This window comes from Scardinius erythrophthalmus (genome assembly GCF_964197995.2).
Source record: "Scardinius erythrophthalmus genome assembly, chromosome: 10".
Classification (NCBI taxonomy): domain Eukaryota; kingdom Metazoa; phylum Chordata; class Actinopteri; order Cypriniformes; family Leuciscidae; genus Scardinius; species Scardinius erythrophthalmus.
In genome coordinates this window covers 43,955,095-43,981,653 of record NC_138230.1, presented here as the reverse complement: position 1 = coordinate 43,981,653, position 26,559 = coordinate 43,955,095, and the positions used below count along the sequence as shown (strand labels likewise).

The 26,559-nt window shown below is 38.5% G+C and overlaps 1 protein-coding gene across 1 annotated transcript in view; it reads left to right on the top strand.

The window, feature by feature from the left end:
- Positions 1–225: 225 nt before the first annotated feature.
- Positions 226–26,559, top strand: part of ext1b (exostosin glycosyltransferase 1b) — a 113,863-nt gene continuing 87,529 nt past the window's right edge. Inside the window, exon 1 of the mRNA XM_081377535.1 lies at positions 226–2,002. Coding sequence (XP_081233661.1) covers positions 1,059–2,002 — 944 coding nt within the window. The 5' untranslated portion in view covers positions 226–1,058. The remainder of the gene's footprint in view (positions 2,003–26,559) is intronic.

Here is a 26,559-nt window from a genome sequence, read left to right as displayed (position 1 = left end):
CGTGGTAATGTTATTATAGGGCAAAATGATTTAGTGAAAGCTGAATTAAAAGAAAATATCTACATTAAAAAAAAAGTTAGTATTTTTTTAATGTGTAGTGGTTAGAAGTCGAAGTCCACATTCGGTGAGAAGCTCTGCTATGGGAATGAATGGGTGCTGTAGAAGCCCCGCCCCATCCGGTTGCTCTTTCCAATGAAAACGCACGATGCACCATGACGTGACGTCACGCACACTGGCGTCGTGTCGGGATTGGAATGTAACAGAGTAACAATCGGAACAACTGAGCAATAGGTGTTTGGGTTCGCGAATCAAGGAACTCAGTTGATTTTATCCACTAAGGAAACATCCTGTGAAACTCGCCCCTGTTTCTCTCGCTAAACGGGAAACATCGCTTTCCAGAGCCGGTGTCCCGATGAAGAGGAAATCCACTTCTTGCGTGTGTGAAGGTCCACTGAGAGCGCAGGAATAAGAGAAATGCAGGGATTCGTGAGGTTACGCTGATCTGCCCCGTGTGTGTTACTGTTTCTGAGGTGAATGCATGGAGTTACGCTTTAGTTTAGACTGGACGTGTGGTTTGGAAACGCAAAGCATCGGAGATAAACCTCGGTCGTTGTATTATTATTTACGACTTTGCATGTTTTCCAACGGGACCCCCTGCTCTCCAAAGACCCCATGAGTCAGTGCCGCCGCAACTCTCCGGTGCGACGCGTTTCGTTGCGTTTTTATTAATCCGCCGCGGGAAAACTAAATCTGCGAGTATTTATACCTGATTGTGTGTTTATAATTATCAAAACCGGCGCGTTTGCTGTAGGTGCCTAATGGCTGCACTGTGAAATGTCGCTAGTACTAGACAGACGAGGGAGATCGAGGAGCCCGATGTAAAATCGCCCACATGCGCTGGATCAATCGCTTGCTGTTTGCTGATCGGAATCTGAAGAGTTGTAAATCCTCGCAGGCAGGAAGATGGCGGAGCGGTACTATAGCTGGAGGAGGTGGTGCGGCTGCTTCTGCTGAGATACAAACTTGAGATTTATTTGCAAACACCGCGATCTGGACACATGCAGGCCAAAAAACGATATCTGATCTCGCTCTTGACTGGCGCCTTTCTAGTTTTGCTCTTTTACTTCGGAGGAGGGTCGGTCCCGGGTCCGGCGGCCACGGGGTCCAGGAGCCGACATGGATATAATCGTCCCGATCAACCGTGGCCGCACTTTTCCGATCCCTTACAACACTTCATCCCGTGGGACCATTCGGACACGGAGGAATATAACGTGCATATATCGCCCAGGCAGAAGAGAGACGTTAACTCGAGCGTTTACAAGGGCAAACGGTGCCGCATGCAATCATGCTTCGACTTCACTCTATGTCAAAGGAACGGATTCAAAGTCTACGTGTATCCGCAGCAGAAGGGCGAGAAGATCTCGGAAAGTTACCAGAACATTTTATCCACTATCGAGGGCTCTAGATTTTACACTTCTGACCCTGGTCAAGCGTGTTTGTTCGTCCTGAGCCTGGACACTCTTGATCGAGACCAATTATCGCCACAGTACGTGCACAATCTCAAAACCAAGGTGCAGAGCTTGCCTCTTTGGAACAATGGTAGAAATCACCTCATATTTAATTTGTATTCGGGCACATGGCCTGACTACACGGAAGACTTGGGCTTTGACATTGGTCAGGCCATGCTGGCCAAAGCAAGCATCAGTATGGAGAACTTCAGACCTAACTTTGACATATCCATCCCGTTATTCTCCAAGGATCACCCAAGGACCGGAGGGGACAGGGGGTACTTGAAATACAACACCATTCCACCTTTTAGAAAGTATATGTTGGTATTTAAGGGGAAACGCTATTTGACTGGCATCGGCTCGGACACGAGGAATGCCTTACATCATGTTCATAATGCGGAGGATGTAGTTCTTCTCACCACCTGCAAACATGGCAAAGACTGGCAGAAACACAAGGACGCGCGATGTGACCAGGACAACGCCGAGTATGACAAGTGAGTCCTAAAATTGAGGTTTTTCTAATGTGGTCGCAATATTTCATTAATTTCCCTGTCAATCGTAATCGTTTTTTACCACATGGAACTTAAGTTGAAATTTAAAGTGACAAAAATTAGCTTGTTACACTTAGCAATGGGTTCTTCGCTGTTAATATAACCTTACTTAAATTTCTCCTGGTTAGTCAGGTTTCCGTAGTTTACCTAGCCTGTTATAACGTTTTTATTTGAAAATGTACGAGGTCAGTAACATTGACTGGATGAATATGCTACGAATTGCCTATTAATCCAATTAATTTTATTGTTCTCCATTGTAATAACTTAATAGCTTACCTGTGAGAATGTCGCCATTTACCCTAGCTATGTCGGTTTTGGTTGTCGTCACTGTTCTAACGGTTTTCACGGTTTAAAACTTTACAGCGCGCGAAAGTAGGCTATCCGCCAAATCCATGCATATTTAACTAGGTAAACACCTATGCATTTTATGATTGGTTGTCTTTTGCTAAACTACTATCTATGACATTGTAGTACCTACCAACCCAGATTGCGGTTTTTAAATACCAAATGCGAACCTTGCTTAAAGGGATAGTTCGCCCAAAAATAAAATTTGTCATCACTTACTCACCCTCAAGTTGTTCAAACCTGTATGAGTTTCTTTCATTTGTTGACCACAAAGGAATATATTTTAAAGAATGTGTGTAACTTGCAGCCATTGACTTCCATAGTATCTTTTTCCTATTAATGGCTACCGTCAACCAACATTCTTCTAAATATCATCTTTAGTGTTCAACAGAAGAAAGAATCTCAAAGGTTTGGAACAATTGGAAATAATTTTCATTTTTTCAGTGATGTATCCTTTTAACTCGGAGACATAAGTGGCCTTAACCTGCGGGTTTAAAGGAACGTTTAAACAAGATAAAGCACACAAAGTCAAAAGCCTGTGATATTTTGGGAAAGTGGATACCACGGTAAAGTTTTGTATGGGAAAGTTGCCTTTACGTTGCAAACTGGGTCACAATTTACTTTATTGTTTGCAATGTCTACTCTATAATTACATAAATACTAAGTGTGTACTTGTTTCATAATTACACTTTCTTGCCATTGTGATTATAACTTAGAATACCAGTTGGACACGGCTGGGCCACTTGAAAGATGTTTTGTAAAGCAGCGTGCTGTCCAATTTAGCCAGCAATGTGCCATTTTTACACAGGCTGTTTCAGTGAATTGTGTCATCTTGAATATTTTTGAAGCACTGCTTCATGTGCCATGGAGACCAGCAGAGCTGTGTTTTTACACCGGATTGCGACACTTTTATTGCTTCAGAAAGCCATTTGACATGACAAACACATTTCAGGTACGGTAGTGAGCTGTTTTTAAAATCCCAACTCTATTGCACTCATTGTAAAACACCTCCACCATGGGAATTTTACCCAAATCTCAGATATTATAGCAAGTTAGCAATCCAACCTGGATATGTTTGGACACGTCTCATATGCTCGAAATATAACACTCTCTCAGCAGAGAGAACGGGCATACGACCTTGCGTAATTAGAAAGCTGACCCCAGTGTAAATAAACCGTAATTGGAATCTGTTTTTGTCCTGAAATGTTTACACGCTCACAAGTAGTTCGGTCACGCTAGTCGTGATTTCTGATTAAACAGATAGAAGTTAATCAATAATCCACTTTTAACTGTTGCCAATCTCTAAAATGGATGGATTGCATAGTCAAGCACATTGAATCACAATCCGTTAGAATTCACTGATACATTGTGAGGGTAATTACCTGGTGCATATCACTTCAAAACAGCCTGAGTGCTCATTAATAGGATTTCAGACTCAGTCAGCGCTCTATATCCCACTCACTCCTGGTTAGTCATGGCTCTAATGCTGGTCGGTGTGCAGATATTTTTGGCACCATGTTTCTCCCTCCCATGATGCTGCCGAGGTGCTTCTCAGCAGGATGTGGTGCCGTTAATTGGTGTGTGTGTGTGTGTGTCTGTAGGGCAGAACAGCTGTTTGGAACATGAGCGAGCTGAGCCATGCAAAAATGACCCAGCTTGACGGGTCTGCAATTTTTTTTAATTTGGTTTATTGTTGGTATTTGCAATTTGACAATGTTTCTTTGGCAGTCTCAAAAATATGTTATAGGGTGTATATGCATTGAACACACTCCCTCAGTCGGACTGAGTGGCAGAAGAGCTGCTTGAGTGACTGGATTTAATAGGGAAAACGAACGATTATCAGTTTAAACCGAAGGTTGGACTCGATATAGTGTTCCTTACACTTCCCAAAGATCCTGTGATCCGTGGATATTGACGTAGCCAGGAATCGTGTTTCCTGACATTTATATGAGCCTGATTTCGATACGGGAAATGCATAAAGCAAATTTGCCTGTGAACACTTTATATAAATACAATATAGGTAGATCTAAATCTGAGTTGTATAGTTTTTTGTCAGTGTTTAATTAAAAACATCCAATTATGCAGAATATACGATGGTAAATATTGAACTGATGAGATGTCAATACAATATATAACAATACAATATATAGGATGTGATTTTTTTTTTTTTTTTTTTACCCCTAAATTCAGCATGTTCTCAATGATAACTGCAAATCCACCTTACGCTGCCAGCTTTTAAAATGACTTGCATCTGAATGGCTTCAGGCACCACTGGTCCATGCCAGACTCGTCTTTGAGACTTGGCCCAGCGATTGAAATTCCTCCATGCCACGGTTTGGAATTTACCAAGCTGGAATAACTCAGCAGTGCCAAGCGTTATTAAACAATAGATTCATTCAGTTCTCTGTCACAAAAGCACAGCGCTGGTCACTTCCCCAGCTGGACGAGTGGAGGAAATCCAATCTGCCTCGGTGTGATTTGTGGAAGTTGTCACATTGATCTGATACAGATGAAGGAAATGATTTCAAATCCCCTTTCTGCAAACGATATTCAGTCTGCTATTAGACTCAGTCATAGTCTGAAACTTTCTTTTTTCCGTCCTAATCTTGTTTCCTGGAAAATGAGTCACTGCATAGATGTAGAAGGGTAATATTTGCGATGTCAACATTTGTTCCCTTACAGTATCCGTGTTTTTTTTGTTTCTCCTTTAATACCTAACCAGATTTTTCAGACTTCATTAACTGTGTCCCTTAGCTTCTCCTCACCAGGGCATTCAAGGACACTGCAAGGACCTAATTTAATATTTCATCTCTTATTCCTGCTCTTAGCCTCTTTAATCATTGCAAAACAAACCAGTTTCCCCACCTGTAGTTTGATGGATGTTTTTCTGCTGAATGTCAGCTTTACACTGGTAAATAGGATGTTATGAAAATTTTTGGCCGATATCGATAACCGATTATTCTTTATATTTGAAAGCCGATAACCGATATATCGGCCGATAAATCCAAAGTTTTATATCACTTTTGAGAGCCTGATTACAAAAACAAAAGTCTCATCATTAAAATTCATGTCCCGAACACACAATTATAATGATGTTCTCATTATAATTTTATGTAGCCTAAATGACAGACATGCGCTGCACATGTTGAATTGATTAATCACTCCTTTTTGAAGTGATTTCAATCATATTTCAAGCAATTAAAAAACATCATGGTGAACAGTGCGCATCTGAAGTGTCTCAGCTGAAGGAAATAATTCATTATTTATCGGCTAAATTTTCTCATCAGGCCGATAACGATAACATTAAAAATAAACATATATCGTCCGATACCGATATGGTGGCTGATCTATTGTGCATCCCTAGCATTAGTGTTTGTTTTCCTGGAAGGGCTGTCGTGAACACTGTAGTTTAACTTGTTTAAAATTAGGCATTTCTGTCTGCGCTATCCCACTGTTTTTGTTATTTGTTTCTGTTGTCTTGTCACATTAATAATAAATCATGAATTTTTCATGATCTCACCTCAGTCAGATAAAGTAGGGGCCCGAGCTTGTGTGACAAATGCTAATGTGAGGTAATTAGCCTGAATAGAGTTCTGCTTAATTACTGTTAGTTGATTATATATTTTCTGTGCATAATGTGCTTGGGCGAAGACAGGCTTTATCTGATCGCAGCCTTGGATAAATTGCATGTTAAAGCGAGGAGGTAATTTGTGTGTGTTCAGTTTGAAGTGTTTCCTTCACAAATGAGCTTTTGAAGGTTTCTGCTGTAATTTAATGATTTTTAATCATTAAAAACTCATTGAAATATTGGAGAGGTTGAGGCGTAGATCTTATCCCAACAGGTTTGCTATGTGTATTTGTGTGTGTGTGGGTTTTGTCCATTTGTCTGGGATCCGCGTCCCTCAACTCATTGACCCACTTTCAGTGGGATTAACACAGGAATATTCCCTCCGGCCACAGTAAAAGACCAGCAGGCGGATTCGGAAACGGCCGTTGCAGTCTAAACTGGTTTAAGTCAACTATTACTAACTAAGTGTAACTACAACCAGCTCTTGGAGAGAGAAAAGTAGCATGCTTTGAAGTTAAGTTTTGAATGTGAAAATCTAGTCCAAGCCGTAGCGATAGAACTGGCAGTCATTGAGAAAAACAGAACACAAAAAAAATTTCATTTGATCCAAAGCCTGTCAATGAGCTCTTGAAGAGTATGAATTAATAAGTGGGATTTAGAATCGGAAAAGCGTCTTTCATTCCTTCTCCATGCGGCGCCAGGAAACCATGTTCACTGAAAGGAATTTGCAAAACAGGCCGTTGATTGGTTCACAGTTGAGTGGGATTTCTAAGAGCGTATGTCTTTTAAAGGGACATTATTAAATGGATCTGAAGTGTTCATAAACTCTTCCGGACTGATTCTGTAAGAGATTTTGATAATTTCTACCAACATTAATATACACTACCGTTCAAAAGTTTGGGGTCGTTAAGATTTCTTTAAATTATCTTGATTAAAAAATAGTCAAATTTTAAAAGCATTATTTTGATTAAAAAAATGGTTTCTATATAGATAGATAGATAGAAAAGGTTTGAAGATAGATAGATAGATAGATAGATAGATAGATAGATAGATAGATAGATAGATAGATAGATAGATAGATAGATAGATAGATAGATAGATAGATAGATAGATAGATAGATAGATAGATAGATAGATAGATATTAGTAAAATGTATGGGAGTTTGTTTCCGCTATAAAGAGTTTACATCTTAATCTTAATCTTAACTGAGAAATAAAGTCAGAATTGCGAGTTAAGACCAATTCTAAGGAAAAAAAGACTGACTTTTTTTCCTCAGAATGGCGACTTTATATTATACAATTGTGAGAAAAAAAAATGTCAGAATTGTGAGATAAGATGTCGCAATTACCTTTTTTATTTTTTATTCTGTGGCGGAAACAAGCTTCCATAAAAAAGTGATTTATTCCTGTGATCAAAGCTGAATTTTCACCATCATTACTCAAGTCTTCAGTGTCACATGATCCTTCAGAAATCACTCTAATATGATGATTTGATGCTCAAGAAAATTCTTTACTGTCATTTTAATGCATTCTTGCGTAATAAAATTATAAATTTCTTCACCTTTTCAACAGTAGTGTAAAAAAAAAGGAATATCCAATGGTTTCCTTCACATAGGAGTCTTTATTAGGGCCCAAGCCCTGAAAGGGCTATATATAAATCTATATAGAAGTAATGCATTGAATAATACGTTGTTTGAATTGTGTAAAAACGTGAATACGTCTATTAAAGAGTGTGTATATGTGTACAAAGAGAATCTCAATGCTGACTAAACTTTTTTTTAATAAAAGTTGCTGATAACTTCTGGAATAGTGAGTATAAAAATAGTGAATATGTGTTTGTGGTACAGCTGCGAATCAGTTGCACAAACGCAGCATATGTGAAAGCACCTGCACCGCATACACACTGCACACGAAGTATGTGTGAAACGAGCGTTAACCTCTGCTTTCTCATCTTACACATCACACTCCACTGTTATGGTGGCCATTTCATTAGATTTACTCACTAACATTGTTGTGGAAACACAATAAGAATGGAAACTAAAAATATAGCTGCGAGCAGCGATGACGGGCCCAAGCCGGTTCAGTTGCCCTAAAGGCATTGGGGTGGCGGTGCCACCGGCTTGGGCCCGTCATCGCTGCTCGCAGCTATATTTTTAGTCTTGAGTTGTTTATCAGCCGAAATGGTGACGTCGGTGTCGTTAGGCTCCAAGGATGCTGGACTCCCCCGTGACCATTAGCCACGAGTGTTAGCATGACCTTTAATCCAGCTCTCAGGGGAGACGGTCCTCCACGTCTGTCTGTAGATCAGCCTCACAGCGTCACACAGCTGTTTGCATGTTCATTTACTGCTAAAATAATCAATCCACCCTTCCATCAGTGCCAGACCTGTCAGATCCAGCTTCGCACTCATTCTGGGATGCATGAAAACATTCTGCAACATTCGGAAGTGCAGGTGTTATTTAGTGTTAAAATAAATGCTGTAATGTGGCGTTTTTTTGTAGCAGTTTTAGTCACAGATAATAACAGAAAATCAGGATTTGTTTTTGCTTTAAACCGAGATCACGATTCTATAAGCTTGTTTCGGCACCGAATAAAACATTTTAAAAGATAATTGCGACTTTTTATCTCACAATTGCGAGTTTACATTTTGCATTTCTGACCTTTTTTCCTCACAATTGCGAGATCTACATGATGTATACATTACACAATGCATAATTGAATATTCAAATGATTAAATACACATTGTGCTTCACGATTTTAGCTGAAGCATGAATTATTGTCTGACTGAATAACTTTTAAAGAGATCCGGATTGGCTCATCAGAAAGCGATGTTTTTACAACTTCAGGGTAATTCGCAAGACTTGTTGCCTTTTATTAGTCGTATCATGGACTCCACCAAGTGTTGAAACAAAGCTTTCACAGTTCGGACCGCAAGGAGCAAAACCAAACATTTTTCATCTCTGTTCAGAGGAATTTAAAGGGGACTTGCGTAAATCCCATTGCTTTTTGTGTGTGTCATACATGCACGTCTACTGGGAGACTGTATAGGACAGTGGGGGGCTGCTATAGAAAGAGTGTTTTGTTTAAGTGCGAGCTGATCTAATGGCTCTCGCCCAAGCTGTTTTATGGTTTGGTTTGACTACCTCTCCAGTGAAACGGCTCTCTTGCCCCCGGGCGCTGAGGGGATCCTTTGTGTAAAAGTTTGCTCAGATTCTTTCGCAGCCTGTGCCTTGTTGACACCGAGGCCCTTTCTCATCCCCCACAGGAACCCATTCCTCTGCCAAAAACTCTAGAACAACTTCCCTCCCCCTTCAGACTTCCCATTACAACTCGGATTCACAACAGTGTGAAACAAGCCTGATTTCTGCCATGACTTTTGAATTCTGGAAGGCATCAATCAAAAGGCCACACAAAGATGCTGGCGACTCTTATTTGTGGCTTCCATGACACTTTATGGTTCGGTGAGCAGTGTGGCTTGTTTTAGGGAGATTCCCAAACATTTTAATACTTTATTTACTCACCCTCAAACATGTTGGACTCCTTTTCTTCTGCTAAACACCAAAAAAAAAAAACATTTCAGTACAATAGAAGCCTATAAGGTTGTTTTTGGACCCCATTGACTTCCATTGTATGGTCAAAAACATTCTTCAAAATATCATCTAGTAAGTAAGTCATGAAATTTTAAATACTTCATTTTGTTTACTCACCCTCATGTCGTTCCAAACCTGTATGACTCATTTTCTTCTGCTAAACACCAAAAAACAAACAATTTTATTACCCCCAATACAATAAAAACCAATGAGGAGTTACATTCTAGATATTTTAAGGCATGAAGGAAAAATGTTTAAATGTGTAATTTTGGAGATCAAAGATGAGTTTTAAGGGATAAAATGATTGACTAAAGGGACAGATGTGCTTCTGTCATCAGAAGTGATCCTAGTAATAGATGATAGATGGTCAAATCTTCTATTTTGATGGAGGGACCCAATTCTCTTTGGCCTTGAGCCAGTAATCACCATCTAACCTACCACAATCACACATAACACCCTAGCATAGTGGCGACAAGCTTTGGTTTGCACCTTTATTGATGCAGTCTGCAGTTTTTCTTGCACAGGAAGCAATGGCTTAATTATTACTCACTCCAAGGTCTCAGATAACACACGTATGTATGTTTATAGAGAATGTGGGGTAAAGTTTCGCTTTGACTTCCCTATTCTGATGCAACATCTAGTCTTCAAAAAGATAAAAAGACCTTGAAGTGAAAATCGATTTTCACATAGATGTCATTAAAGGACCTTGGTTTTTGGTGTCAGAGGTTGTAACCTTTAATTCTAAACATTTTTCATGTTTTTTAAATAATATGTCAAGGATTGCAAAGTAGCAGAGAAAGCTTTTCAAACGATTCAGAGCTTTGACCAGAGCAGGGTTCAACAGTTTTATTATTTATTTAAGATGTCTAAATGGATTGTTTACTTGTTCTATGACAGTCATGATAGTGAAATTTTGGCTGCTGATTAATTTTCCTAAAAATAATGAATGTAATTATCCATTTTCTTTATGTCTCTTTCAGCGTAAGTCTAACACAAACACTTTAAGAGGCAATTTCACTTGAAATCATAAAGAGGCATCTATAGTGTTCTATAGGACTTTATGGGTAGAATGACATGAAAACATGAAAATGACATTTTTTTGAATTCCGAAATTCCGTTTTTTTTTTTCCATTCTGATTTTTCTAGACTCCGATGTAATGGTTTAATTAAATATTAGTAATACAAAAAAATATATATTTTTTTAAAATATTATAATATTATAAAAATATTTTAAATTATATTATAATATAATATAACAATATATAATAATAATATATATTATTTTATTTAAAAATAATGTAATCAAATGAACATTTAAGGGAGTTACATTCTACTGTACAATAGTAATATTTCTGTCACAATATCTTCTAAACCGAACTTTTATTTTGGCGGGTTGTGGGAATGTAATGTAAATTGAGACAATGATATGTGTTAATTTAATTTAAGTGCAAAATGTCATTTGGAATTAAAAAATTACAATAATCAGAGTTATCTTGATGCCTAACTTATCTGAAATCTGAGTTTATTTGTTCCAAAACATACAGCTTCATTACATCAGAATTCCTAGCCAAAATGGACGAGATATGAGGGATCACATAAAGCCAGGTGGATAATATTCCATAAATTATGCATGATTTGGTCATCCTGACCTTGACTGTCTTGTATAAAAAGCGGGGTAATTTCCAGTCCAGATTAATGTTCCTCTGCGATTATTTTTCACTACAGGTATGAGGGCAAGGTCAATAATGAATATAATAGTTGCTAATAGAATATAATGCTAACATAACTTAAACCTTGCAGTAATCATCATAACTATCATTGCATGTTCTGAGCGTGAGTTGTTTGTATTTGTTCAGTGGTTGCGCAACACAAACCGTAACGTGGACCCAGTGCAGTCTGAGGTGTGCACAGGTATCACTGTGAAGCAGCTTCTCGTTCTCCTCTTCCACGATCCTGATCTCCTGATTTACTCCGGCGCTCCTTTTGGCTTCCCATCAGGCAGAATTTGATCTGAGACTTTCTTTGTTATCGACTGCCTCAAAGCAAAAGGGCGCTTTAGCATAAGCTCTGGGTGAGCCGTGTGTGATGGGCTCCTCTGGCATCGGTTCATGGAGGAGATGCATGTGTTTTTTTATTTTTAACCCGTGTCGTCTTTGCTCCGCGTCTGGATTAGCATCGTTCGCGGCATCAAAGCAAAAAGGCGTTTGCTGTAAATCCAGCGCATGTTGTGTGTGTTCTTCCTCTTGAAGTGATGATGGCTGTCATCGTACACATGTTTTCACACAGAATACCGAGAATAAGACGCCGTTTTAAAAGTAGTAGCGATGATGGCTTGATGTCTGTATCTTTAAACTAGAAATAAACTAAGAGTTGAGTTTCTAGAGTAAAGGTTCCTCAACATGACTAGAGAAGTCTTCATTCTTTCAGTTTTACATTTATTCATTTAGCAGATGCTTTTATCCAAAGCGACTTACAAACGAGGAGAACAATAGAAGCAGTTTAACTACAACAATATGCAAGTGCCGTGACCCTTCCCAGTTTACTCTAACGCAGCACGTGTACTTGTTTTAATTTATTTTTATAAAGATAATAGATATAGAATAGAAGATAGTGTACATTTATTCATTTAGCTTTCATATATCATTCTATCTATCATTCTGTTTGACTGTCTGTCATCATTCTTTCATATCATTCTATCTTTAATCTGAAATGTCTTGTAGTTTTTTGTTAATTGTATGAATTGTTGTTTATTCTGTTTTCACCATGAAAATAGCCTTGTTGCAGACATGGCATAAATAAATAAATAGTTCTATCATTCTTTCTATGTCTGTCATTTATCATTCTGTGTCATTCTGTAGTTCTTTGTCTCATTCGATCTATCCATCTTTATTTATCGTTCTCTCAATCTACCCATCATTCTCTTTTGCTATCCTTGATGTTTTAATTAATTTTCTACTATCCTTCATTCAAACACTAATAGTGTTTCAGTCTTGTGTTCAGTTCAGAGCAGTGCACAATCCTGCTGCATTAGAAATGAGTTTCCACCCCTATCGATTTGTACGAGAGAGTTTCAGTATTTATTTGGACATGTTTGTTTACCTGCCCCGGTTTAATGATGACGTTCATTTAGCTTGACATCAGACTTTGAGGCATTTCTTATTGGATGCTTTTAGCACATGTAAAAGTCCATTTCTTCCTCCACCGAGACTGACCTAGCGTAACCCCTGAATCCTGTAATTGTTAACGAAGCTTTTATGAATGCTTGTATTCCTGTATATGTGGTCAGGACTTCCAGCTTGTGTGTGTGTGTGTGTGTGTGTGTGGGCTGAATCTGAGAGTGTTTGCCACTTTAAGTGGTTTATATGGTTATCCAACACATTTTTTCGGTGCACCGTCTCTCCATGTTCCCCTCCGGTTTTCTGATGTACTCCAGTCGTTTGGTTCCCCGGTGCTTTCGGACTGGAGCATAAGTTGCTGTGAGCATTCATGTGGAACCCAGGCAGCAATACAAGATGAATTATTCAGCACCTGTGTTTTATTTATATTTTTTTCCTCGCAATTTTGTCGTGCATGTCCACTCTGTCTTTCATCCACACATGTGGCCCTGCTTTTGCTTTCTATGTCTCAAAACAATGATAACCATCTGAATTGACCAGTTTTGGTATGTGGATGATGATTTAAAGTCTTTGTTCTGGTTATGGAAGTATAATATGTTCGATATTTTTGTTACACTTTATTTTAAGGAGTCATTGTTACAGTGTAATTATACATTTAAGTACTGAGTGATATTAAGCAACTACATGTACTTCCCTATAGGGTTAGGGTTTGGATAGGTTTAGTTGCATGTAATTATGCATAATTTACTGTTATTACGTTTAACATATGTAACAAGGACACTGTAAAACAAAGTGTTAGAGCAACTTATGTGTATATTGCATTTCAAGATACACATCTACATTCTTATCAGTTCTTGCTTTCCCTAGGAATTGAACCCATGACCTTGGCGTTGCAAGCACCAACGCTCTACCGTTTGAGCTCCAGTAGAAGCCAAACATTCATTATTCAGTTGTTTCTAATGTAGAGTATCTCAAGCTGTATTTTCTAAGAGCTCGAGATGCATATGTGTTTTATTGTGCATCTCTCCTCCTTAAACATTAAACATCCGCCGCAGAAAAGCTCTCTAGTGTTTAAGTAAATGTCATTAGCCAAGGCCGGTCTCGAGACTGAAACCCTTTCAACGGAAGCCTCTCGTAAAGTTGACCCTATTAGAAGCTTGTTGATGGAGCTGAAAACAGGCTATTGATTCATTGATTTTGTGCACGTTAATGGATGGCCAAGCCCAATAAATATAATTGCCTCTTGGATTTAACCTTTTTGTTGCAGAGATCCGAAAAAAAAAGAAAAAAACCTCGAATGGATTCAGTCTTTAGATATGGCTCTAATTCTTTGAAGAAAAGCTGACGGTAAGGTCATGTAGTCGTCGTCTGTCTCGGTCAGAAATAAAGAGTCATTTCTTTCGTTGTCATGCTGACCTTTCTCTCTCGTTCTGTCAGATGAAGAGATCAGGAAGAGTCTCGTACTCGCCATTTGTCTCAGATCACTTTTGAACATCTCAAGTCTTAATGAAAAAATGTGCATACCATTTTGAAAAACCTTTTTTATAAAGTGTATAAAATCATGTTTTGGGTTGTTGTCAGTGACTAATCTATAACATCACAAGAAAAACGGATGAAAAACACCATTTTCCAAATTACTGTTATATTCTATCTATCTATATATCTATATTCTATCCACCCGTCCATCTGTCTGTAATTGTTTTTTTGTTTCTATACCCTTATCTATCATTCTACCATCCATCCATCCTTTTTTGTTTCAATACCATCCACCAATGTTTTGTTTCTATACCATCCACCCATTTGTTTCTATACCATCCATCTATCCATAATTGTTTGTTTCTATACCATCCACCAACCATATTTTTTTGTTTCTATACAATCCAGCCATAATTGTTTTTCTATACAATCCAGCCATAATTGTTTGTTTCTATACAATCCACCCATAATTTTTTGTTTCTATACAATCCATTCATAATTGTTTTTCTATACAATCCATCCATAATTGTTTTTCTATACAATCCATCCATAATTTTTTGTTTCTATACAATCCATCCATAATTGTTTTTCTATACAATCCATCCATAATTGTTTGTTTCTATACAATCCAGCCATAATTGTTTTTCTATACAATCCATCCATAATTTTTTGTTTCTATACAATCCACCCATAATTTTTTGTTTCTATACCGTCCATCCATCCATTAATTTGATCAATCTTTTAATCATGTAGGGTTAGAAGAAAGTTCTTTAGTGCAGAAATGCGCAAAAAAAAAAGAATCTTTAAAGGTCTGTGCATGTAAACTTTCTTTGAGATCTCATATTCTTTCACACATCTAGACCTGTCATAAGTGATTAATAAATTCATAAAGTTTCCACCACTGTTTTCAGTTCACCACTAGAGCAAATCTTATTTAACAGTGTGCTTTATTGATTTTTCGTGTTGCGTTATTCTCAAGAGTAAAACGACGGATTCGGTGAACTAGAAATATCTTCTCACTTCTCTAAAGAAAAGTCTCATGGTATCATGTCACTTGGATAACGCTCTATAGTCACTAAGCAACTGAAGCAGAAATGGGAGACTTATTTTGGACTGAAAGGATTCTGTAATATGCTCCTGTCAGCCATTTTTACAGTCACTGCTCCTGCGTTTTGTTTTTTGCTATGCAGTAAAAATGAAGGTTTTAAAATAGTCTTCCCCTTTTGTCTTAATATGGTGTTCTGGTTTCTGTAAACATGTTTCTTACAGCCATCTGACTGCTGTGGTCTCCTGCATGTCTGGCAATGATTGACAGGTCCTGCTTGTCCTTATCATAACGGCAGTGGGGATTTGTGCACTGTCAATCATCCAGCTTGTTGAAGGTGTCAGTAGCTTGATGCTCCTACAGGAAAAAAAAACACCTGGTGCTGAAAATGTGCTCTGTAAGCGTTACTATGATGGTCTTTGGATTGCGTAGGTCACAGCAGATCGTTGTTCAATAAATAATGTTGCAGTTAAAATGAGATGAAGCTTTGTTGACCAAATTTTAATTGGTTGTTTGAAGTGGCGAAGTCACGCAGTCCCTGGTAATTATCGGGCAGGAAAATCCAAACGTTCACCTATCATTCATCAAACCTCAAACATGGCTAATCATTTGAAACCTGTTAGTAGCAGCCTAACGTTTGACACTTTACATGGCCGCCCGCTCTAACGTCATTAACCTAGATAAATGTGCGCTATTATTAGGTGCATATCCAAGCATATCAGCACTTTTTGCATAAGGTTTAAATTGATGTGCATTTCTCTATAGGCGCATGTACCTCGGAGATGACGAGTCGGCGTCATCAACTCAGAAAACACTAGTTTATTAAATGAGTAAAATGTTCAGACAGTCTCCTTTCAGTTTTTTTTTTTTTTGTGACGTTCATAATTGTTACTTGTGCTGGTGTGTTGCGGCGAGCTTTACACATGCACTTGAGCACTTAACTGATATTTTAAAGTAGGGATGCACGATATATCGGACACCGTATCGGCCGATATGTTTATTTTTATAATTATTGATATCAGCCCAATAAGAAAATTGGGCCAATATATTAAAGTCGATAAATAATGGATTATTACCTTCAGCTGCGCACTGTTATGATGGTTTTAAATTGCTTGAGATATGATTGGAATCACTTCAAAAAAGGAAAATACCGTAAAGTGCGACGTGCGACAAGTTGGGGATATTTAATTTAATTAATCAATCAACAATACTATTGATCAGCATTACCAAACGTGGACATTTTCCACTAGAAACAAACATTGATGTATTATTTTAATTTAATACTGTGAAGCTGCTTTGATACAATCTGTATTGTGAAAAGCGCTATATAAATAAACTTGACTTGACTTGACATGTGCAGCGCAAGTTTGTCATATAGGCTACGTGACATTTTAATGAAAACATTATAATTGTGTGTTTGGCACATGGCTTTTAATGGTGAGACACTAGTTTTTCTAATCAGGCTCTCAAAAATTATATAAAAATTAAAAAATTTGTATTTAGATTTATTGATCAATATATCGGTATCGGCTAAAATGTTCATATCGGTGCATCCCTTTCTCTGTACTTTAAAACAGTGTTACATATAATATCCCCCCCATAGGGTATATTAATAATTAAATTAATATCAAAAACGTGCGACCAGTCGACTAATGGCTTAAATGAACACCTCATGGTCGGGGGCAGCCCTTAAAAATTTCCATGTGGAAAAAAGGAATGGAAAGATGACGGCAAACACCCCGACTTATCAAGGTGACATTCTGCCATTACTTACCTGGTAAGTCCCTTTCAGATTGCAGATGGCAGACTTTACGGCTTTTTTCAGTGCCTCTGGTGCCCTGGGCACAGCCGTAAATCACACACGACTGTGAGAAGGGATCAGATCACACTCAGGTCAACTTACTCGGCAGACAGCCGTGCCTCTGAGGCGGCCATTACCCTCTCGGCGAAGAATGGTGTGTTGCATTTCTTCCAGCGTCTCAGTGTCCTCTGTGAACTGAAGAGCCCAAGCTGGGTTTTGCCTCAAGGGCGTTATTCAGCAAAAACATTGACGCCCACCCATTACATTCCTCTGTCAATGCACCTGGGAAAGGACCCGAACTTCTGCTGTGTTTGGGATCGGAGAAGAGAACTTTAATTATGCTGTTCGCCTGCGAGGATACGTGGCAGCCCGGAGAACTTCATTATGAGATACACGAGAGGATAGCAGGAGCTCGCTTCTCTAATGACACTGTCAGAACTGCTACAGGTTCACCTTTTTTCCCCCCGTTTTCTACCTTTTAAACGTCTCCTTTTCAGCAGGCTGACTCGGTGAATACAATTATGTTCCAGGAAAAGCCCGGAACTGCTGGTGAAAAGCTGAATAGCAGGAAGAAAATGTCAGGCTCAAAGGTGGAAGGAGTCCATTTGTGACTGTAATTTAGCACATGAGTGAGTTGCACTGTGGTTATTGTAGGTGCTCCGTCGACTGGATCCGGAGTGGCATTGCTTGTGACCCGGAGAGATACAAGACGAAGACGTATGCCAGTTAGACGTGTGTTGGGCAGCTGCTGTGAGCAACACCTCATCAGGGGACCCATTTATCCTGTGAATCTTGACAGCGGGAAAGAAAAGCCAAGTCAGCAGAATTTGTTTAAAAGGGACCTTCAATTAAAATAAACAGCTAGGAAGGCAAAAGCTGGAAACTAGAGCAGTGTAGCCTCAGTTTACCAAGCTCACGGTTTAGAAAATGGAGGAAATCAAGGCATCCAACTAGGCAAGCAATCTCCTTATGGGCAAATCAAGCAGATCAAGCACAGAAGCGAACCACTACCTCGCCAGAATTATAGATATGCATTAGGGTTGGGGATCTTTTGGTACCTCATGATTTGATTCTTGAGGTCATGATTCGATATGTGCATAGATTTGATTGTAGTTTACTGTTTTGTGTTACTTTTCTTATTTGATTGCGGTAGACAGTTTAGGAGAAAAAATAATCCTACTGAATTAAATGTGAACCGTGAAATTTATTTAGCTTTTCTTCCCATTTTAGTCAACCCAATATTAAAAAAACAAATGACTACAATCATTATGCACATCATTACAGTCATTATACACTGTACTAAAGCAAGGCAGAATATATATATATATATATATATTTTTTTTTTTTTAAATAGGAACGAAGCAAATTACAAACAATAGGACAAATACAATAGAAAGCATTCATGTTAAAGATAAAAAAGGTATTTTTTATTAACATTAATGAAACGGATGGCAACAGTTTATGAGGCTGATGTCCCTTTAAGAATGAATGCATGGATATAGTTACACATCCGATTTTCTAACATAGGTTTTCGTTCTCCCTTGTTCGCGGCTTATTGTGATTAACGTCAATAACTTTAAGTAACTTTAAGTAGTATTGTGAAGTTAAAGTGGTGCAACACTTTAGAAAATAGATTTTTGAAGTTGGGCTCCATCTTTCCTCAAAAATATTCAACTGAAGTCTAAGGTAGTAAGTTATTTGTTTCCCCAAGTCTGTTTTTATCGGGATCTCTACAAAAGACATCTGCATGTCACCGGTGTACAAATTGGCTTCACAATTCCCCAGTCACAGACAGTTTGGCCAGCGTCCATCATCGCGGATGCCAAATACAAGAGATTCAGAATATATTAGGACTTGGTCTTTCCACCCACCTCCAGAGTTTCAGCATTCGCCGTAACAGAGAAGCCAAGAACAAAACCCATCCAGCTCTCCAGAAAAATCAATCAAGCTCAAAGCAAGAGGAGAACGGGGGAAAAGTGGCATTAGTCTGATGATTTTCTATAGAGCCGTGGAGATGTGCTTCTGTAATTAGACATTGCCTTTATTAACGTTTTCAACCGGGGGGCTTTAATGAAAGGAAATGAAGGGCCCAACCTCACAGGGAGGAGAGGCAATTGTGCCAAATCTACAGAGATCGAGCTGCTGTGAGGGAACGTTCCAGCACAGCGACGTCTATCAATGCCCAGGAAAAGATTTGCAATGCCAAGCCAGTGCCGTTGTGCCCTCCCCCTGGATCGGAGCACAAAAGCTTGCAGGGGAAAAAAAGGAAAAGGGGAAAGTCCTCATCAGGCTTTTCTTAGCCTCTGGACTTTATTTGCTGCATTGTGTTGTGAAGAGCTCTCGACAGGCTGTAGATTCTTGGGAGTGGGGCGAGGGAGAAAGAATAGGGGAGATGCACTTTTCCCCACTTCTTGCTACGTGCCCATTAATCAGCCCTATTGCCAATACCATTGTCCATGATTCCCGAAGCTGAAGTGCTGGAAAATCCATCTGTTCTGACTGGAAATGGTTGCAATGTCTCAAGTTTCAATCTAAGACACATAGTGGAGAGGAAAATGATCTAGGTGGGAATCAGTGAAGTGCACGGATTCACAACTGTGTCCTTGTAGGACCTTGTTGCAGGGGAAAATCCTTAAAGTCGCCCTGTGGTGAAAATTAAGCTTTTAATGTTGTTTATGTGTTTATGTGCTGTTTTTAATATGTTTTAAGACAAATCATGTGTAAATGTCGACACCATTGCTGAGTATTTTCTCCTTAAAACTGCAGTGAACCAAAGACAGTCTCAAAAACACGCTTTGAAATCGCTGGTGTTTCTGACGTCACAAACTACCTTGTAACCAATCAGATCAACGTGCGATCGTCAATGATTGGATCTCTGAGCTGAGTGAGTGGAGGCGGGGCTCATTTGCATATTCATAGAACTGCGTATACTAAATGAGGCAAGGGTGTCGAGTTACATTCAAGATATTTTAAGACATGAATCTTTTTTTTTTTTAAGGAAAAAACGTTTAAATATGTAATTTTGGTGATCAAAGATGAGTTTTAAGTGATATAATTTTTGCCACAGGGGGACTTCAACTCCTTTGAGTACCGTTCTGTATAGTCTAATTTTTGTAGGGGTTATATGATTCTATTTTAAAAGTTCATTGTTCTTCTTAACATGCTTTAATCTTCATTATTTTTCACATACTGTACATTATTGCAGCACCTCTATTCCCAATCTGTCTGAAATGCTCGGATTGACTTTCGTCTTCCTACGAAGCCCCTCCTTTCGAAAAGCCCAAAGTATTCTGATTGGCCATCTTCACAAACAGATACATTAGGAAAACATTAAAAAGGATCATATTAACTGTTGAGTAGACTACTTCATTCTTCAACCAAATTTACCCGTTAAAGATTTGGTTAGTGACAACCAGATTTGCGTTTACCAGGTTATATGGAACCGAACTGAACAGATAGTTGATACCAGTAATTGCTCCCACCTGCCAAATCATGCATTATGGTCCAGAGATTGCCTCTTTCAATGGTAGTTTACTAACATTAACATGGCCAAGGTGCTAATGATAGTTTGGTTAAAAATATCTGGCACCTTAAGGGTTAAACTATTAGTATCCGTCTTACGCCTGCGACACACTGAAGCATTGCTGAGTGTCAACCTTTAAGGGGTTTTTGAAATTAACGAGTTAATTAGTAGTCTGATAAACAGCCAAGTGAAAGCTACGTCTAGTTGCAAATGTTATTTTGTCCAAAAATAGCCAAAGGGTTTAAAACGTTAGCGAATGTGTTTCTTGTTTACACCGGCAAAGAACTGAACATGTTTTTGCAAGTTTAAGTTGTTAATATAAGCCAATTAGTGGTCTGATAAACAGTCATTAAGTCACTACATCTTTGAATCCAAATGTTAATTTTGTCAAAAATAGCTTGCACCAAAAGACTTAAACTATTTACAGCCATATTTCATGTTTTCACCTGTAGGACCCTGAAATGTTGTGATGGTTATCGCTGTTAATCATCATGAGTTTCTCTGATAGTTTAGCAGTGCTAAACGTTTAGCTAATTAGTAGTCTGATAAACATCATTAAAGTAGCTAAATCAAAGCAATGTTTCTGAGATGGCTGCTTTTTCATTGCCTGTCCCAAAACTGTTTTTGCCCTTTAGAAAGGCAATCCATTGAACTTTGACTCTCCTGTTATTGACTCTGCAAATTTGATTAAACCTGAGAAAGTTTTGGGAAGTGAAAGATGGACACTGTGCATAATGAGTTCTGTTTTCTCTAGGGAGTGCTGAGGAAGTGATGATCAGATTTAATTAATCTTCAACCCTCTGGGAGGGAAACAATCTTATCAGTGCTCTCTGGTCAATAAATGGCCACCGCAACCGTTTTAAATGGCCTCTATAGTGAACTTCCCCAGGCCAAATGGTTTCATATTTGGTAGATGGTTTGCACAAATGCTAACGATACAAGTTATATGTGATTTGGCAAGCATTTTCCATTTAATGTAAGTTTATGCTATTTTTAGATCTCTTGGCGATCATCTCTACATGGGTATCACTTGGCTCGAGATTTAGGAGGAAAATGTTAGAAGACCATCTAAATACATTACCATGTTTGTTTTTGTGTGTATGCTTATTGACTCTGAGGAATTGTTTAATGTTTTGAATCGAGCAACTTTAAGGCTCCTGGCTTTATAAATTACGCTCCACAATCTAAAGTGCGACACTTGGATAGATTTTCTGCTGAAATTGAGTCTTACTCTGGGAAACCTGCCCAAAATGCTTTACCTTGTTCCTGTCAAGTACATTTTAGGTATGCCGTCTTTGAAAATTCTTCCACAATGACTAGAGCATTTGGCTCAGGTGGTGAAGTTATTTTATTTCATGATCTTCTAGGGTTCTGTAGCCCATCTGGTGAACAGGCAGGTATAGGAGTCTTAGCCCAATCATGGGATGAGATTTCCAGTCCCACTGCGCCTCATTAGGAAACTTCTCGCAGAGAGAAGTTTTTGGGGTCTCGTTATGTGAAGTGTGTTTGTCGCTCTGCAGGTATTCCGGCAAATCCCAGGAGATCCGGTAAAGATTAGCATCCTTATGAGTGCGTGTCACCATGTGGTTCTGTATAAGTACAAGAATGCACTCAGTTGAGTTGCGGGATATTGGAAATCGGTTCGGCTCCACCTCTTCCTCTCATCAGCCCGCTAGCACAGTTTTCCTCACTTTCTTCCTCCCTACAAGGATGGAGGAAATCCAAACAGATTGTTTTATTTCTCTCGGATGCTGTGATCAGATTCCTTGCTAGCTGTGCTGGAAATTCCCTGCTGATCCGGTGCAGACTAGATCAAGATGGACAGCACAGGAACCAGACATCCTTCACAATCAGTTAATGCTTTTCATGGGCTGTTGTTGATGCATGTGTTGGAAAAACTCATCAACAGGGACATGTTTTTGCAATACTTTCTTTTAATTCTTTACTGATTGAAACTGATTGTTTTTTAGTGATTTGTTCTGCATTGTTGTTGAATATTCTGCTGCTTTCTCACAAGGATAATCTTCAACAAAGGTAAAATTCAACAAGACTGGCTTGTGATAGCCTTGAACCGTCAGTAAGAATGTGTCAAACCATAAAACAATCAGTACTGTATGCATTGTCTATCATTTCCCAGAAAAAAGTGTTTATAAATTGAAAACGAGTTGCATGTACTATTTGCCAGATTGTGGTATTTTTTTTCTTCTTTTTATAAAGAGAAACTCTTTTGCATTTTGGCTAGTGAAAAAGATGTCAGGGAAGGTAAAAACTACTTGTCTGACTTGCAAGAAGAACAATAGCCTGTGATCTTTTCATTAGCAATCCAGATTCAGTCCTAAAATGTTTTGTTTTGGTGGAGCGATGCAACTGTAGTTCCAAAGGAGGATTTGAAAAACACTCCAGAGAGTAATATTAGAAAAATAACTTCATTTGTGGCACTTCTGAGATTGGAGCATGAAATGGCTCGGCTGTAAACCAGAATGAATGTGTTGAGGTGTCTCGGTTGTGTTTGTGAATGGTTGTCCTTTGGCAGCTCAGCAGGCGTGAGGCCGTTTGTGTGTCGTTGCGGGTCTTGCCCCCCGTGGGTGTGTGTGTGTGTGTGTGTGTGTGTGTGTGTGTCTGGTCCTCTCGACCGCAGCATTGACCCCTCTGCCTTTGGAAATGTCCCTGGCGCTGTTGGACATCTCCTCTGCAGTGAAGCACAAACATGGCAAAGGCCAGACCCTGTCTTTTAGACTAGTTCGTTTGTTTGTGTAGTCTTAGTGAAGGCCTGGCGCGATTATTGAGCCAAACATTTCAGATAACCGCAATAATTGTGCAGCTTATATTTTACATTTCACATATGTACCACATTTCACCAAAGAATATAAAAAAAACACTGTTGTAAAGTACAGAAAGATAGTCTTATGTTATATCTTATAACATAGAACATAACAACATATAACATGTTATATTATACGTTATGTTATGTTACGTTTTGTTGTTTTATGTTATTATATGTTGTATTGAGTGTTGTGTGTTATATGTTATGTTTTTTGTTATACATTATATTATGTAATATGTTGTCTTGTTATATTGTTATTGTTATATTATGTGTTGTATGTTGTGTTGTGTGATATGTGTTGTATGTTGTACTATACGATATGTTATGTTATATTGTGTTTTATGTTATGTTGTGTTATACAGATTTTCACAGCATTTTTTTGTATGACAATTAGGCTAATCGTCAGACTCAGAACAAAATTCATGACGGGTCTAGTTTAGGATTTATTCTAAGGCATGTTTTGTTGGGTGGTTTACTATTTCCACTTTTATTTCTCTTTTTCTCTCTTTGAATGCATCTCTAAAGAAAGTGTGGACTTTCTGTCCTCCAATCCTCTTTCGTCCTTCAGATTGCACCTCTCATACTTCCATAGTGGAAAGCTTGACATTTTTCTCCCTTGACCTTGTGTAGTTGTTTATCTCATGTTGTTGTTGTAGCGGATGCATTAGAGGAAAGCCAGCATGTTTTCCGATGGCACTGGTTGGATCCTGAGGGGGAAAAGCAAGACTCGCGAGGTCATGATGGGCATCTTTATGTAAAGAGCTGTAGATATGTAAATGAGCGAGTCTTCTCACACTGAGTGACATTTGAATGGCCTTGTGTTTTTCAGCGGCCGTGTTGAACGTACTCTGATTTGTCAAGAGCTGAATAGACTGTGGAATGTGTGTGTGTGTGAGATGTGCATTGGGAAGGATTTCGAGATGCTGACGTACATAACAATTGGATGGATTCATGGTTCGCTCAGTGGTTTAAAGGGGGGAAATATCTGGGAAACAGGATTTTTCTATATGACTATTTGGATGACCCTGAAACATTAATCTTTTCAGTGATGCCAGAAAACAAGGAGAATTAAATTGTTCAACAAAATCAGGGGGTTTCAACCTATTAAACTCTTCACAGTACGTTTAGAGCTGGCATTAATGCAGTCCAATAATCAGCCCTAACTATTAAAGACATACAAATACAACATATTTCATTCATTTATTTTTGTTAACTGACAACTTTTATCTTCATATGAACCACCAGTCAGTAACTAACCACTGATTTAAGTTTTAAGCTGCATGTGTTTGATGTTTTTGATTCTCTAAAAAGAACTGAATCCTAAAAGTCATTCATCTGTGAGTTAGACTACATGTGTTGCTGTCTATTTCTTTCTTTTTCTTTTTACAAAAAAAGCTAATGTGTGGGTTAAATTAGCTTAAAAGTAGCCAAAAAAGTGATTATAACAGAATTTAAATCAAAATTGATACATTTACTTATTACTTTTAAATGTTGCTGCTCTGATTGTAGACGATTCAGGTGTGCATGTTATTCCAAAGAAAGAAAAGTTTATCAATTGTCCATCTCTGTTGATGTCCCCAAATCTTCTTATTTTGCCTGTCATATTTAAAAAATGTATCAGTGTTATTTGTTTGTTTAATGTTTTACTTTCCATCTCATTATCCGCATAATCAGCCCATGTTTGCATAACTTTAGAATTCAGCAACTTGGCCAAACTTGATGTGAGCTACACAGTTGGCATGTTGGAAGTGAGCCAATCAAAACAGAGGTCATTTACATAAAATCTTAAAGGTGCAGTGGCAACAAAACAAAAGGCCTGTTTAAAGTCACTATGAAATACAAAATGACAATTCATGTTTTTTAAGGAATATTGTAGTATTTATTATTCAGTAAATTATTTGTTCATGCATATCATCATTTTTATTTTATTTTTTTATTGATGTTCCTGGTAATCTTGAATCGGATTAACTTCCCGTCTTCTCTGATGATCTCCGCCCTACGTTTATTCTTGTTTGAGAAGCCGTTTTCTCACGATATATGTCACAATAGGGAATGACGAGCGCAAATAATTCTAAGGGTCACGAAAATGGTTATGCAAAGCCAAATTATGACTGTTATTGGTGGCAGAAACATTAGAAGTAGACTTCAGAGAAGCATAATTGTTGGAAAACGTTGCCCCGTGGATTTTTATCACAGATGCACTTAACATCCGAGCGGCTGACATCTGTTCGCTCCATTGTTGCAGTGACTGAGGAGACTGTGTGTGGTTTGTGTGCTGTATGTAGTGTGGTGCATGTGGTTTATCCAGTTTCACAGAGCCCTGAGGATCGCTTTATTGTCTTGGGTAATGTTGCACTACTGTTATTTCGGTTAGCCTCAGTATGAACTTTCATTTCATTTCTTTAAACTGAGGCTTTATGCCAATTAAAGTGGCATCTATCTCTTTCAAACTGCTTTCTAGCATTTAACAGTTCTTTATACCGTTCTCTCTGTGTGGAGGCGTTCTTGCGTCTCTCATTTAGTCATGGCATTTTTAAAGCTTTAAAGGTGACATATTATGCCCCTTTTCGTGAGATGTAATATAAATCTATGGTGTCCTTAGAGTATGTTTGTGAAATTTCAGCTCAAAATACCAGATCATTTATTATATCATTACAGATCTGGTAAAGATCATTACATCAGCTTGTACAATTTGCCTCTTTTTGGGTGTGAGCAAAAACGTGCCGTTTTTGTGTGTCCCTTTAAATGCAAATGAGCTTTAGCTCCGCCTCTGTTCAGAAGAGGGCGGAGCCTTTACACGAGCTTCAGAAACTCCGGGAATAACAGAACAGGCCAATCTCACTCATCCAGAATCCCAGAATAACCAGTAGCGAGTGCAGCCTTACGGAGAGACTCAGGAAGAGCTTCTGAATGTTAGTGGAGACATTTCTGTAGTTGTTGTGGAGTTACACACAACTCCACAGAACAGTTTCAGGCTCTGCTGGATCTTTATCATTGCGTTAGAACTGGTCTCTGTTGTCGCTTGAGAAACCAAATGTCGGCTGGTGTGTGTAAACGTGCAGATTAAGGGCCGGTAATATTATAATAAGATCCTCTTCATACGTCAGAACGGAGCGAAATCTGATCGGCTCATTTTATAACATGCTTGCAGAGAAAGGCTCACCAGAACACAGTTACTGGGTTTCACTTTACACGTTTTCTGGGTTCACCGGG